General features: G+C 40.1%; 1 protein-coding gene across 2 annotated transcripts in view; it reads right to left on the minus strand.

Annotated features, from left to right (window-relative positions):
* Positions 1-1,360: 1,360 nt before the first annotated feature.
* Positions 1,361-16,025, minus strand: part of LOC133464372 (heme transporter FLVCR2-like) — a 32,818-nt gene continuing 18,153 nt past the window's right edge. Inside the window, exons 4-11 of one of the 2 annotated variants that reach the window (XR_009784477.1) lie at positions 13,747-13,814; positions 13,218-13,321; positions 11,840-11,950; positions 10,056-10,161; positions 8,286-8,397; positions 6,150-6,205; positions 5,231-5,378; positions 1,361-2,856 (exon numbers count right to left, since the gene is read on the minus strand). Coding sequence is in view for 1 of the 2 variants with exons in the window: in XM_061746276.1 (XP_061602260.1) it covers positions 2,791-2,856; positions 6,150-6,205; positions 8,286-8,397; positions 10,056-10,161; positions 11,840-11,950; positions 13,218-13,321; positions 13,747-13,814 (623 nt within the window). In the remaining variant the exon portion in view is untranslated. The remainder of the gene's footprint in view (positions 2,857-5,230; positions 5,379-6,149; positions 6,206-8,285; positions 8,398-10,055; positions 10,162-11,839; positions 11,951-13,217; positions 13,322-13,746; positions 13,815-16,025) is intronic. The other variant, XM_061746276.1, reaches the window with a different exon arrangement.

The following is a 16,025-nucleotide window of genomic DNA, read 5'->3' on the forward strand; positions in this document are numbered from 1 at the left end:
ATACAATAAACACCTTCTACAATCTTCAGCCACTGATCTTTTGCTGGAGGGTCAGCCTGCAACCAACTACGAGTTATCGCTTTCCTGCTGCTTGCCAGAAGTATGTTCGACCAGAAAATCTTAATCTAAATCTATACTGGATCATTGAACTCCACTCCAAATACCGGATGTTGCCCCTCGATGGAAAAATCAGGGTGATTGATAAATCAGACACATAACTGAGCTTAAACATGATGGGAGGATGGCATTTGGGACTGTCAGCTGATGGGACTCTGGTAAGACGAAGGAGATGATGAATGTGTATTTACCTGACGTGCTGCTCAGTTGTCACAGGTGGACTGCATGTGCCTGATATTTACTTTTTATTATCATTATTATTATTATAGCTGGGGGTGGACCTTCATGTTACCATCCACACATGAGGAAGATACTCTATATCCTGGATATTTTCTACCGCAAAAAAGGCTGTTACATGGCTTTTTCTTTTTTTAATCTTCTTATTTCAGTATTCTTGTAATAAATTAATGTAATCTTTAAACTGCAGCCAAACCTCTCCCAGGACTTTGGTTAAGTTCTACCATTGTTGGACAGGAAATATACTGTCAAGTTTTACTTATAGTTCAGGGTCAAATTTTAATAATAGTGCAATTTTAGATATTCACTTCAATTCAATTCAACTAATACTTTATTAAAGACATCTTGAGATATCTCATCCTTCAAAATAAAACCCAATTCAGTTTGTGTGTCACTTTATTGCGTCTGCAGCGACTCCAGCCAAGCATGCTTTGGAGTAATGGCATACTGTCTGCAGTTGACTTAAGGACAAGTATGAACCAAGTGAATTAACATTTGCACATACAGTAAGATCTTCCAAGCAGCTCAGAAATGTCATCCGTATACAAGAGACCTTATTCAAACATTTACTTCGACACGCGGGTGGGCAGACATTCAGGAGTTTCCCTAACGGGCCTGAGTTCATAACACCCTGCTCGTCCTCTATGGACCTTCCTGTCTGCAGTTCATATGTTCCACAATAACAGAGCTGAGAAGGAAACTCTGCTGGGTGGTGTACAGTACAGCAGAAGCCGGGGATGGACCAGTAGTACCATGAAAAACGCATGACAGAAAACTTGAAAAACAAGGTATGCCAAGGATCGGTCACGGACGAACTGGAGAGGAATGAGATCATCAGAGAAACAGTCAAATGGGAGCCTCTCTGTCAGTTCTGGATTTAAGTCAGGATGAGCTCATAAGTGAGTTTCTCCAAGGCAAGTTTATCTCATAAAAGCTGATGACAACTGTAATGGTGTCAGATTGGCTTATCCAGAACGCCTCTGTCCTTTTTTTTTTTTTGGGGGGGGGGGGGGGGGGGGTCATCTGTGCCCTACATGATCAAAGTTGATGTTAAAACAATGAGCATTTGTTTTGACGTTCAAATCAACAGCACGCAATGTTTTTGTTCCTTTCTGCCCCTCATGTCAAGCTCTGCTGAGTCTTTTATTATGTTGCAATGCTGCCCCCATGTGGTCAAAACAGTTACACACAGTGCTGCTAAACATGTCATGTGACGTGTAAACCATTTGTTTAAAAAAAAAACGAAAAGGAAATTATACAGTTGTGAGCACATGGCAGTGTGGCTAATGTTTTATTTTATCACAACAACTTCTAAAGATTGTGCTGATCGATTATTGCTAAGATTGGACTGAAGGATTACCCAACATCTGTTTGCTGTTTCATTCACTCATTTTAGAATCAGACGAGTCACACAATCTCCTACAAAACCTGCATCAATCTTCATCTTTCCATCAGCAGTTTAATCTTGATTCCCTGATAACATTTGAGATATCGCTCATGTTTGCATGCATGCTTGGGGCTCATTTCCTATCAAACAGCAACATATTAAACATTAAACATTCCCTATATTTAATTAATACCATCTGTATTCTGGTAAAAGAATGATAAAACTGCAGATCTGTGCAAATATGTCATTCTTAACATCGCATTGGGTATAGCTCATCTTAAATATACTTTATAGTAATGTAAAAAATTATTCAAAAGGAAGCTTTATAAAATAGTTTTATTTCATGTTAAATAAAAACATGAATAGTGTCAACCAGCACAACTACAAAATATCGTTTCTGTTTCCCTTACTGGCATGAATTAGAAATCTAGTCACAATCTTCTATCATAAAAACATGTAGAGTGGGGGGGGCCGTCTCACAGCTAGAAGTCCCTGGGACGCTGTGGGTGCTGAGTGCGTGTTAAGTTCCCCCATGACTTCAGCACCCACACCCTGGGTGGGATTGGCGAAAGGGCCTTTCTGGTGAAAAGAAGCGGCCGGTTCACTCCTCAAGTTAAGGAGGAGACTTGAGCTCAGTATGGCCCTGGTAGAGGGTGAGCAATGCCCAGGACTGACTTAGGTAGGAGCACTGGGTGGTAAAAATGGGAAAAAAAATCCGGAATAAAAAAAACAAAAAAAAACATGTACAGTATTTACATGAACCAGTGTGTATGCAATGACAAACGTAGTGTCTAACAACTGTGTATGTGTATACCTGAAATAATTAACTGCACTTAATTGTCGGATAACTCTGTCAAGAGTCAGCTGCTTCTCTGATTTGTCTCGCAGGTTTAGTGAAATCACTTAATTCACAGGTAAATATAAAAAGAGACTTCTGATCAATGACTTATATGAAACTATGGTTGTTAGGAAAGAAGCGTATCTAAAACGTTTCTGGTTACTGTTACAGTATTGTAATGAAGGTTATTTCAGAGGCTCATTGTTGGTGTCTAAAACTGGACGTCTCCGATGACTGAAGGTGCATCTGGACTTCCACTTTCACAGCTGGACGGTACCTATCAATCAAAACAGATGGGTTAAAATCAGTGTTTATTGACGGAATTAGTCTTTGTATTAGGCAAAAGCTGGAACTTAACGGAAGATAACAACAAATATTTGGCAAAATATCACATTATTAAGTGTCTTCAGGCTTTCTATATACCTGATATTCATTTCTTATCACAGATTTTGGAGAAAACATGCAAGGTAAATAGGATGTGAACTTCAGGAGTGAGTTTTTTTTCTCTGTTATAGAATATACATGTATGATTTACACTTTAAAATATTTCTGAACAATATTAGTGTATTAAGAAGGGCAGAAAGTACCACTTTGTCCCACTACAGGTGCACTTTGCTGCATCTTACGTCAGGGCTTGTAATCATATGCTGCCCCCATGTGGTCAGCGGTGGTATTGTCACAGAGTGGCTTTTAACAAACCTCCGTATCAAACAGGCATAAAAAATAGATACATGTAAAATTTATTTTATTTTATTCATCTTTCAGCTATGTTATTTATATATATATATATATATATATATATATATATATATATATATATATATATATAAATATATATATATATATTCTGTGGACTGTTGCAGAAGGCTGATAACACGTCTGATAAAACTAACTGTGTGCAAGAAACATGGAAAACCCTATGTATGTAGGCTATGTGTTTGGACTGCTGGAGCGCAATTGAAGTAGTTAAGAAAACCTCCAAACCCTATTCTTCTTTCCTCCGACAGAATAGATCCTAATGTAACAGGTTATATTATTGTTTATGAATCTGTTTTTGGGACAAAATAAACTAACAATGAGTTGGTTTTCAGTCTTAAAATATGTTGTTTACAGGTGGACCCACAAGACAGCAGCTCTTCAAAAGCATCCTATGATCGCATCAAGGGCTGTGCCACTGTGCAGGTCAGTCCTAAAGACTGTGAAAACCACTCAGTTGATTGATTAGATGGTTCTGATCAAAGCTGAAGGAATCCTTGGTTGGCCCATGAGATACAGCTGTACTGAAGTTTCAAGGATCCAGAAACAACGATGCATTTCAGCTTGTGAACCCCAAGATTAAAAACAAACAAAAAAACTTACATTTTATAGTGGTTCTTAACTATTTGTAATCTAAAACTATCTTGGGGGTCTATCAGCTCTGCATGACCTGAGTGGATCTAAAGGCAGAACCCTTTTGAAAGAGAATAATCGATCAGAAGACAACCAACCATGTGGCTCATCTAGCCCTCTGAAAGTCCACTTTATGGACATACCTGACTTGTTCATTTATATATAAATATAGATTTATCCTCTGTTTCATACTTGCCCTGTTTAAATACTGGTACTGGAGTGTTTCATGATGACCCTCGTGAAAAACCACAAGCTGAAATGTGTTCACCAACTTGACCCAGTGAAGACTTTTTCATCCCCGTGCACCATAACAACCAGTGAAGTCGGGCAGAAACCTCTATACCAGGGGTCGGCAACCCGCGGCTCTAGAGCCGCATGCGGCTCTTTAGCGCCGTCCTAGTGGCTCCTGGAGCTTTTAAAAAAATGTTTGACCTTTTTTTTTCTTTTTTCTCTTTTTTTTCTTTTTTTCTTCTTTTTTTAAATTTCTTCATCTTTTTTTCTTCCTTTTTCCTTTCCTTTTTAATTTTGACATTTCGACTTTTTTCTCGAAATTTTGACTTTTTTCTCGAGATTTCGACTTTTTTCTCGAGATTTCGACTTTTTTCTTGAAATTTTGACTTTTTTCTCAAGATTGTACTTCAACATTAATCTCGACATTTCGACTTTTTTTCTTGACATTTTCTCATTTTTTCTCGAAGTGCATAATGAAAAAAAAATCTCCCCCAGTTATAACTAATATAGATACATGCAGCATGTGTTGTCTTCATTCTAAGGCTTATACAAGACTTTTCATTTTTTGCGGCTCCAGACATTTGTTTTTTGTGTTTTTGGTCCAATATGGCTCTTTCAACATTTTGGGTTGCCGACCCCTGCTCTATACAAAGGAAAGAAGAACCCTAGTGGACCAGTGTGGTTGGACTCACAAGAACATCCCCACCAATACAACGGTCAACACAACCCTGTCTGGTTATTGTCTAAGACTCGTTTCCTTTGTTCCTGTTAAAAACAGGCTCAAACCAACGAAATCATACGTTTTTGTTGTTGCATTTCTATATACATCTTAACCTTATTGGGATTTCTAACAACGCAGTTTGAGTGATAAACGACAGAAGGAAAAAAACAGTCAGACATTCATGCTTGTGTGCACAGGTGAATGATCTCAGCGAGAGGTGGAGGAGGCAGATTGGTAGCGCAGCGTGAAAGCGTGCAGAACAGGTGTGGGTGATCAACATGGGTGGGTGGTGATCGCTCTGTGCTCCTACCTTTGTGCTGCTCTGTGTCAGGCTAAGATTTGAGCAGATTTTGTTTAAAACAGAAAAGTTTTATTGATCAGGCTTGAGAAGGGGGAGTCTGCTGCTGGGAGATTAGTGCTGTTGCTCCGTAGTCTGGTCCCGGCATCTGCCCCTCCGCCTAAAACAACAGCTTTTGATCACTTCTCATTCAGCGTTCACAGAGGTGTGAAGCTCCAGTCTGGGATGAAGTTCAACCCCATCTGATCGGTAGATTTCTACAGTATAATAGGACTCTTCTATGGTCAAAATGACCTCAACTATCATTTAAGAAACAGATTTAATCATTCGGCATCAGTAACTTCATCACAGACTTGGAGACCCACCCAGAAATAGAAAAAGTTTAAACGACAGGAAAAGCACAACAGCATTAACATATGACAGGTTGTAGAGAAATGCATGTTAGTTAATACACTTTAAAAAACGCAATATTGTGTCATTTAGATACTTCAGTGGCATCATTCTAGCTTATGTTAGCCTGATTTAAATGGAAATGCGATCTCCATAAAGATGGCAGCAAAAATAGCCACAATAGGGAGCACAGGGTTGGTTATTTGTGGAACGGCAGGAGGTGAACATGTGACTTTGACTACACGCCCTCCACAGAGACGACACACATTTCACAGTGGGCACTTTGTTTTCTCACAGTCACTGCTAATTTTCGGATTAAAGTGGACATGAAATGCATCTCCACGATTTTGGACTGATCCAAAGTGTTGCATGGATCAATTCCTACCCGAGACATAGCTGTACGATCAAGTAAAGAGTGCAAAATAAGCACTGCGCATCCAGGTCTCACAACCTCCTCGGCACAAGACTGTGACGTGTGTTTTCACTCTTTCTAGTCGGTGCAAATAGCCCCTAAAACAGACCGAGCGCCCCGCTCACTTACTTCTGCTTTGGCCCGTAGATTTGCGTTCTGTCTCCGGAGGTCGGACTTAATTAAACCTGCAGCAAAATAATAAAAAAAAACACACACAGTGAAAGTTCAAGCCAATGGGAAACACTAAAACTCATTAAACGAAGACTGGGAAAAGTAAAGGTTATATTGTAGGGTCATCTCAGCCCTAAAAGCTGCCTCCATTAAACTATAATGCTCCTTGTTAAACATTTCCAAAGAGTGTGTAGCAACAAATAAAAAAACCGAAGGCAACTCCAGTCACAATTATATAAACAGCTTGATAATTAACTTCATATTTCACACGATGACAACTTTAACAGCAAAGTAGAACTTATGTGACTTAATATGAGAGAAGGAAAACAATATAGATGCATTTTGATGGCACCTTCAAGTAATTCACCAGCTTCACTCGACAAATTACACACAGATTAGAGAGGATTTCTCGAAACCATGATGATTACAACAACAAGTTGACTGAAACATCCCAATGTTGAATAAGTTAGGAAGCCCATGGGTCAGTCTGTTGACCTTTGATAGTGGGGAAGTTTTGCTATTGTGCCTTTTGTTTTTAAGACTCTTGTTTTTCCGGTGAATGCGAAGTTTAGCGCTTCAGTGACTAATGCATTTCTTTGGAAAAAATTACACATTGCTCATCAACCTCTCGATGGGCCTTGCAAAAACACTTTAGTGGCTCTGTATTAACCGAGGCATGAAAAGTCACCTTTTAACAGCTGAAAACACACACGGCTACTGCATGTAGCAGCTCTACTAAATGGTGAGTATCCGAAATCCTGCACAGGCTCCTAAATCTGCATCCCCACGAAGTGGGCTATAAAACATACGGAAGTTCCTGATATTTTACCTTTTTCTTTTTAACTGCTTTTACTTTGATAGTACTTCCTCTCCAAATTCCCCTTCCAAATGTATTCATTCCAATGCATCTTTCAAAGAATTCACTTTGGGTTTTACTCCATTCCCAGAATTGTGAACTGCGATCACACACTAATCAAGTTAATCAATATGCTACTGATACCAAGAACAGTCAGCAATCCATGTAAATTATCCTTAACCTTAACATTTCCCCGTAGCGGACTATGATTCATAATCAGCTGTTTGAGAAACTAAGTGGTGGCAGTGTCGCAATGAAATGGCAGGAGATGGACTTTTCTACAAAGATCCACTGTTCTGTGGAGTTCCCCAAAGATCTATGTTGGTTCCCCTTTAGTTTACTATTTACATGCTGGAAGATTCGTGGCTGCGTGCTGCAATCTAAGGATGAGTGCTGTCAAAATGGCTGCCACAGTAGCTGCATTCTCACTTCAGTACCTTGTCTTATAATGTTCAAAACTAAGCTAAAAGCTTTGGTCATTTGTCAAACAACACAACAGAGGTGCAGTCTTCCTTTGACCAACTGAGCCGTCAAACTGAAATGATTTTTTTCTAATGCACATTTAGAAAAGGTATTTTTCTTTTTCTAATCTCAGTTATTCTGAAACATTTTACCGTGGAAGAAGCTGAAAAACCTCCATGTCCCAGATGGAAACTGTAGGATTTGATGCTATAAAGTACTTTTTTTTTAACAAAAGTTTGTATCTCGAGCGAATCTCATTTCTCTTGTTGAGTGCTTTTACATTTCTTTTCCAAATATACTACATGAATAAAACATGTCAGAGCTGTATGAGGATTACGATCTCTGTCTTGCAAATGTTTCAGTTGTTCAGTTCACAAAAAAAAACCTTCAGTTGTGAGTCAAGAGGCACAAAGGAATGATATATTATGTTGCACACCATCTTTCAAAGACTTTCAACAAGCAATAAACTGCCAGCTGCCCATGGCTTTAATTCAAGTAAATGACACATTTCTAGGTTGCGTAGGTAATAAAACAGAAAGGAAGTGGTCACCACATTGGAAATGTTGTAGCTGTTCATCAACATTCAACCTTGAAACCTTTGTTCAAAATACAAAGTAGCTCAAATCTACATTCTTGGAATTGTCTTCCCACAGGAGAATTAGTCGAATAATAACAAGAAACTAAGAGACTTATCTTATCTCTGTATGAGTGACCTGAACTTAAAAGCGTGGAATGACTCCATATATATATATTTTGCACACGCAGGAAGGTCATACCTGTCATTATTGTGCCTATTAGAAGGAAAACGCACAAGAAGATGTTTCCTGGCAGCGTGCCGAAATTGTCGATGATCTTCCCCTGGCAGATGGTGAATATGATGCCGAACACCTGCGCGTGCAGAGCATGGATGGTTAGGAGCACTGTCTTCATGCACGCACACAGACACCATCACAGTAACAACACCAAACAAACATGTTTTTATTGAGCACCTTAGAATTACACGTGAGGACCGTAAGCCTCTTCTATTTCTTTGGACAGTACTTCATCATTCGAGGGATTTGTTTGAGCTTTCACTTCTTTCAACGTATATATCTATCCAGGCCTAAACTAGATAAATTGAAACTCAGTCAATCATTTAGAGGAAAAAACAGAAGTGACTCACTTTCTTCTGTACAAAGATTAGACATTTCATGAACTCCAATATGTTTTTCTAGATTTTTTTTCATTTCACAAAGTAGATTTCATTTCTCTCTGGAACAACCACAACTATTTCATCTGTCGCTGCAAAGCAAAGCAAAAAATAACGTCTTGGTTGGCTGCAGCTTCCCAGCATGCTCTAGACAGAGTGTTTGATAGTTAATATAAATGTTCATAGTCCGTTAACTGTTTTTATTATTAATGTTGTTATTACTCACACAAGTCGCACTGTTTTTTGTTTGTTGCTTGTTGCTTTTAGTTTTGTGTAGGTGGAGATTGTATTGCACAATGAATGAGAGTGTTTGTCCAGTAAGTGACTTCTCTGGCAGGCCTGGAAGTGACACGTCAACACCAATTATATGTCTGTGGTCCAACCATCTACTGCCGTGGCGGGACTGCAAGCAGACCACATCCTGACGCTCAAAACAAGAGAAGAAAGTGCTCCCGTATTCTTGTTAAGAAAGATCACAACTCAGACCGGTACAACTCAGAGGTAAAGCATTCACATCGCTGCCTTGTACAGCTCCGGTTGCTAGACTGCCAAAAAGCTTTACAGGAAGTGGACAGCAGATAGTTTTTTGTTTGAATGGAGACTTCAATGCACTTTGTATCTTTCTTCCTGTGACCAAAAGAAAAAAGCAGTGGTTTTAAATGTAATGATGAAGAGGACAAGACAAGCTGCATCAAACAGGATTAGGGTCTCGGCCCGTGATGTTCTCAAAGAATTTAAACTGATCCAGGAGCTGCGTTGCTGCTCTTTGGGTCCCCCTATAGGTGTGGAGGTTAGGTTTTTCATTTGGTGTCTTGCACCGTTATGGTCTCTACTTTCTCGGGCCAGTCTCCTCTGCCATGATGTCCGCTGCAGGTGTGTGAGCTAGTTTCCTCGTGGTTGATATGTGGCGTGGTGCGTAATGATACCAAGTGGTCCCACTGGGACAAGAGTGCAAAGGTACTTTGATTTGGCTTTTGCCAATAGCAGGGACGTGAGACTGCTTCATCTAAATGTCAGCAAATGTTCCTTCAAATAAAACTGAAACTTGATATTTTATCCTGAACTAAAGAACGTTGCGGTGTTTTAAACTCATATTTTGCCGAACTGGAAGTTGTCCAAGGTTAATCAGATATCCCACCGCGTCCTGTCATAAGAAACCTGGGAGCAGATGTATTTTCGCGTTGAAATTCCCACCAAGACCGGTTCTGAATCTGAGTCTTGGATTGGCAGCTGCTCTCCTTCTCTCACCCGACTCGGGATCCACATAATAATAATAATTATCATCTTCATTGGAAACATAGTTCTGCACCCTTTCAGTCGAGTTTTATCCTTGATCATCCAAACAATTCAACTGTACCTGTGCTGAACAGTTCAGCATTCCAGAAGAAGTTCCCTCCGACTCTGGGTACGTCAGTTCAACTGCAAACTCAAAGCCCAGAGGCAAGTAGCCCGTCATAAAGAACCTGGACACACACACAGGAGCAAAGAGACACGCGGATCAGAACTCATCATGTTGACTTTCAAGATGATTTAATTGCTTTTTTTCTCTGACCACATTTCTGCTGCTAATGTTACAGCGTGTAATTCCTGCCTCTCCATTGTCATAACAACTCCCATGCAGGGGACAACTTTGAACCCACTAAACCTAACTGTCTTTCAGGAATTCGGGTTTGACTTTTCTATTTTCTATTTCTCAGTGGTGATGTCGATCCAAAGACATCAAACGCATTTCTCAAACAAAAGCAGGAAGTTTTCCCTCCACTGTGGTGACAACAAGTGAAACTCCAACGGCTCAGACACGGCAGACGATCTGACTCACTGCGAACTGCGTTTAGAGACACATTTGTCTTCTGTTGCCCATAAATAAGCATGATTACAATAAAGCATAGCAACAGATGTGATGTCGCATGTTGTTGGATTTCTTTGAAAAGGATTCTTGATGCAGATGCTCCTCAGGGAGCAGCTTATGTGAAGACAGCTTAATCTCTTTTGTTTTTACTGTATGTGGTATTTAAAATCTGGTTTTAATTTCTAAAGCACAGTGAACGAGACTCAGATGGTGCAGTAGAAAGCTTGCACAAAGTTTTGAGAGTTTCTTTTGCCTGACTACGCAGCGAAGAAGTTCAGGTGGGATCAATCAAAGTAAATCCGGTTAAGTTCACTGTTAACAGTTAGTCTTTGCTCGTGGAGAAAGTGATGCAAATCCTTACGTTGGGTCTTATCTATGTGGTTTATGTGCAAATGCTTATCAAGCCAAAGCTGAGATAACATCTGCGAAACATAACTGCAAATGTAAATACAAATACTAGACTTTTATTACTAAGCATGTATGGGTATTACTAGTGCAAAGTTTCCTAAAGTGTCTAATGTTTAACCACTAGTGTGGAGGAGTTGCTTTTTTTGTTTGCTTGTTTGTTTTGCTCTTGAGGGCGCCTTACAGTTCAGGCGTGCTCCAGAACATTTGTAAAAGCAAGTTGCGAACTGCGCCGTATCTACAGATAGCAACACGTGTGGATTTGTTTACCGGCTGAAAGGCACTATAACTGGAAAACAAGCTGTGACGTAGCCCGTGGCCCGTATCTCTGCAAATAACACGGATTCTCTGAAACGTTTTATTGCTGTGCCGCAATCAAAGTACCCAAAATGTACGCTCTAACAGCCGTGATGCTAACAGAGAGCGAACCAAAACAAAGGGAAACTTGTCTAACGATCAACAAAACGTCCAAGGAGACATTTAAGATTTAGCTTTCCATTCTTTGTCACTATGCATGCTGCTCAAGACTAAGAAAAAACTGTCTCAGACTTTCTCTTCCTCTTCTTCGCAGCGGTGCTGATGTGTGACACATTTGCACATTTCATGTGTTACGTGTTCTCGCAAGGGGGATCCGGGCTGAACCACAAAGTTGGACCACATAGTGCACATCAAGTCCAACTAGGTGTGCTGAGTCAGTAGCAGAGGTTCCAGTCACCCTGATGTGACCCAGTTAAATGTCTCAGGGATTTCAAGCTGGAAGAGTGGTTTTATCAGATCTTTTAGATGTTAAAAGGCGGGACAGCTGGGAGTCAATTTTGGTGTCTTAGATGCTAAAACTTTCATTTTGATGATTTCTGTCACAACAACAACAAATAAAAGTTGCATACCCAAGAGATCCAGCTGTGATGAAAACCACCCAGAGGTGTCCCAGACTGAGTGTGGCGGCGTAGACGATCATCCCAACCAGAGACATGAAGTAGACGGCCAGAGTCGTCTGCCTGGAGCGACACATGAGAAACATTGTCATGGAAAAGCAAGTTTAACTTCTCCTCACGTTACAGTGAGTACCGTAGGAAAGGACACTTTTGTGAGTGAATCTTAAACAGAATCTTAGTAGTTTGGCGTTTACAACCCCGGCCACCAACATGCATATGTTTTATGCACCTGATTCCCATTTCTCCTAATTCCTTTACGATTTTCTTTGTTTTGTTTTTTTTTTTGTCAATTTTAGGACTTTTATGCAGCCGTACAAAGACTTCCTCATATGAAAGATCTCCTTTGTCAGAGAGACCGGGTCCAACAGAGCAGCGACGACACCGTTACGAGCCAACCGTACACAGGAACTTTAGCAAATGCTCACAAATAAAGATCAAAGGACACCAGCATCAGTAAAAACAGTAAAAAAAAGTAATCAGAACATGCAAATTATATTAGATGCTTCACATAAAAATGCCCGTTATTTCTTAAGTGGCAGCTTTTTTCATTTCAAGTAGCTTTAAAGCTTTCATGAAAAAGAAACAGCTGATTCTAACGTGTTTTTTCTCACTTCAGTACGGACTCTGGGAGAAGATAACAGGAATGTGTACTAAGACCCAGAACAATCAAATTATTGGCATTAAGTTTTTACACAGAAAAAAAAAAACAGGAAAACACGGTCTTTGGAAACACCCTAACTTTTGAACATCACTGGCGATCAATAAAAAGGGCAGCACAGCGTTGTTTACTCAATGAAATCCTTTTCTACTTTCCCGGCTGCCGTAGTTGCGTTGTACAGACTTCCAAAGCCTGGTTGGCACTCAATAAATAAAGTCAATAAAATCAGCTGCCGGCTTTACAAAGCACAGCTCAACATCCTCTAGGAATCGTCTAGGAAACACACCAGAGCTACAACATCTGGGGGGGGTGATTACTGGTGTGAGTACAAATACTGAGAGCTCAGTAGGCAGGAGCAAAGGATCAAAGAGGTCGCAGCTGTAACAGCATGCTGCACCTGGAAAAACAGCTTCAAATACCAAAAAAACAAAATATATAAAACCAAAAAGAAGATGTGAAGAGAAAACAAGCTCAGACGAGAAGACGGCGAGCAGTTATTGTAGCTGCTTAATGAAGGATGAAACATAAGTGAAACAAATCGGTGTCATAAACCTGGAGTTATCCAGCAATCACCTGTAAAACACTTGTTTTCTCGTTTAGTTTGTTCCACATGTATGTTTTCTGTATTTTCGTGCACAAGAGCGCAGATCAGCCGCTAACGTGTTCACCTACTTGTACGTTTTAGTTCTGTCGAGCCAGACGCCGCAGATGAGGGAGCCAAGCATCCCCGCAATGACGATAGTGAGGCCAATCCTCCCAGCATTCACCTCTTCTCCCTGCACAGAAAAAACGGAAACAGGGCAGGACATGAGCTGGACACCTGAAGAGGTTTAATGCTGAGTCCAAACAAGTCATAGAAAAGTGTTTCAAGCACGATATAGAGGATTATTAAAGGTCAATGCATAGAGGAGGAACAGAACTGTAATTCATTTCTTTAATAATGTGATCAGGTGAATCCAGTGTAAATGTGATGTCTGCATGTCTGTCCATTAATGTGAAAACGATTCATCTCGGGCCAAACAGGTCAGTCTGGCATAGCGACGTAACAGTGACGTATCCCAGAGGGGGCGGTTTTATGTTAATTCTGGAAATTAGAGGCCGCATCTGAGTCTGCCAGTAAACTGGGATGAATAGATGTGAACAAATAAACCAACCTAAGAGTTTTGCACGACAGAAATCATTTGATGCCTTCAGAACTCACAGGGTAATGTAAGATGATCATGCGGTTCAGCAGGGTCCCGACAGCGTAGAAACAACCCACATTCAGACCTGTCAGATGAGAAACGCTCTCAATCAGCATCTGCACAAAGAACATCACAATCCCATAGTTCCCCTCGAGCTCTAAGCTAATGTCATGAACTGAATCACCAAATATTTTAATGTAAGTACTGAAATGTTGTGATTGTTCAATGGCCTTAATAAAAGTAGTTTTAAAATCTGATCTTGTGGTCTTGAACTAAATATTTACACGTATATGTATTTAGAAATGAATTTACTCTTTTATTAATACTCTCAGTAAAGTTAGGAGATGAATAGATCCATAATTAACATGATTTCTTACTCAGGGTTAAGTGGAAATCTTGAGTTTCTTAACTACAGCTGCAGATTAGCAGCCGTGGCTTGGTTGAACTGACAGCGACAGGTGGAGGTGGCAGCCTGCAGAGTGCAGTTAGCAACCCTGAGTACCAGTGCCACAGCTGACGCACTTAAATCTTGTCCCATGATCGTGTCATACGACATGAAATGAGGAAGATAAAAGCAGAAGTGTTTCTGTAAACTGGTCACAGTTGTTTCATGGAGCCGTTGGAGTGGACGAACAGTGTCCAGTTTATGATTCATTTCAACAAATTAATCAATAACAATTCTGGATGACATTATCTCAGATAGCCAGGACTGTTAGGCCCACACTCGGCTCGTATCTGCTGCTTTCTTCGGTCTGACTGACAGCACTGGCTCACGGTGAGCGTGGCTGCTTCCACTCGGCCGCAGAGCTTACAGATCCTCCTTGCATGTCAAAACTAACAAATTGTGGGATGTGGCTCACGTAGAACTTGCCAGCGCTGCAAATGAGCTTTCGGTGCCAAAAATAACCCAGATTAGGTTTATGCCTCTGAGTGGGTGAATGTTATTTTAAATATTCAATTGTCAATTCATCAACTATCGTTGACTCCGAACTGCATTTCTCTTTGGGGACAATAACTGCATTAACTGCATTAAATCAAACAATACTGTTTGATTTAATGCAGTGTTTTTCAATCAAGGTTTCACAGGTTTCCTCCTCCGGTATCATTAAATACCTGGATCAAATTAACGGGACACTAACAGAACTGTGCAGCCTTGATGGCGGGGGTCCAAACCCTTCTGAAGACCTGGACTGAAGGACACCTTCATTCTTTCTTTCGTTCTTTTTCATTTTGTTGAAAGCAGGACTGATGTGCTTTTGTTGCACATCTGTGTCATGTGTAAGTACGATAGCTGGTTGGGGCGCGGACGTTGATGCGGCGCTGATATACTTCTGTTCCTGCCGTCAACGCTACTGTCACTCGTCAGAAGGTTAATGAAGATGCTTTTCGGGGCGATCGGAAACAATAAGAGTAAAAAATATCGAAGGAAACTGACCACAATTGAATAATCTTTGGAGTTCGGAGACACTACTTCAAATTCCAGGCTTCATTCACTTGAACCCGTTTGATCATCCAGATCTGATACATTAGTTAAACATTGTCAGTCTCTGAACAAACTTTGGACCTCTCCAGGACACGCTCACACTCGCGTGAATGAATGCTCCAGTATCTCACAGCTGCACTTGTGTGCTTTTAAATGAGACGAGGCGATAAGATAACCCTTGCCGCACACTGAGGAGGTTGTGACGGAACCGTGTCAGTTATCTTAAAGCCGCCACCACAGCTGTAACGTCCCCTTAAGATATCGAGAAGTTCAAACTCGTGTCAATGTCAACCCTTCAGGTCCTCTCTGAGGCTGTTAGCGGTCCCCCCGGAGAAGAATCTTTTTCAAACAATATCTAATACACATAAAGCCAACATCAAGCCATCTTTCAAATATATTTCGAAGCACTGCATGCTTCCATTTTTACGACGGAGTATTAGGGCCAAACAAAAAAACAAAAAAAGGAAATTACGAGAATAAAGTCATAATGTAATGAGAATAAAGTCGTAAAATTACGAGAATAAAGTCATAATATTACGAGAATAAAGTCGTAAAATTACGAGAATAAAGTCGTAAAATTACGAGAATAAAGTCATAATATTAAGAGAATAAAGTTGTAATATATTATAAATATATAAATATAACTTCACAAGATGCTCAATATTCCTCATTTTAACACAGGGAGAAGAAGCTCTTCCTGTTAGAGTTCTCATAAATTATATTCTCATAATATTACGACTTTATTCTCGCAACATTACAACTTTATTTGATTTTTTTATTTTTTTACATTACGACTTTATTCTCGTAATTTTA

This window comes from Cololabis saira, chromosome 18 (assembly GCF_033807715.1).
Source record: "Cololabis saira isolate AMF1-May2022 chromosome 18, fColSai1.1, whole genome shotgun sequence".
In the NCBI taxonomy this organism is placed as follows: domain Eukaryota; kingdom Metazoa; phylum Chordata; class Actinopteri; order Beloniformes; family Belonidae; genus Cololabis; species Cololabis saira.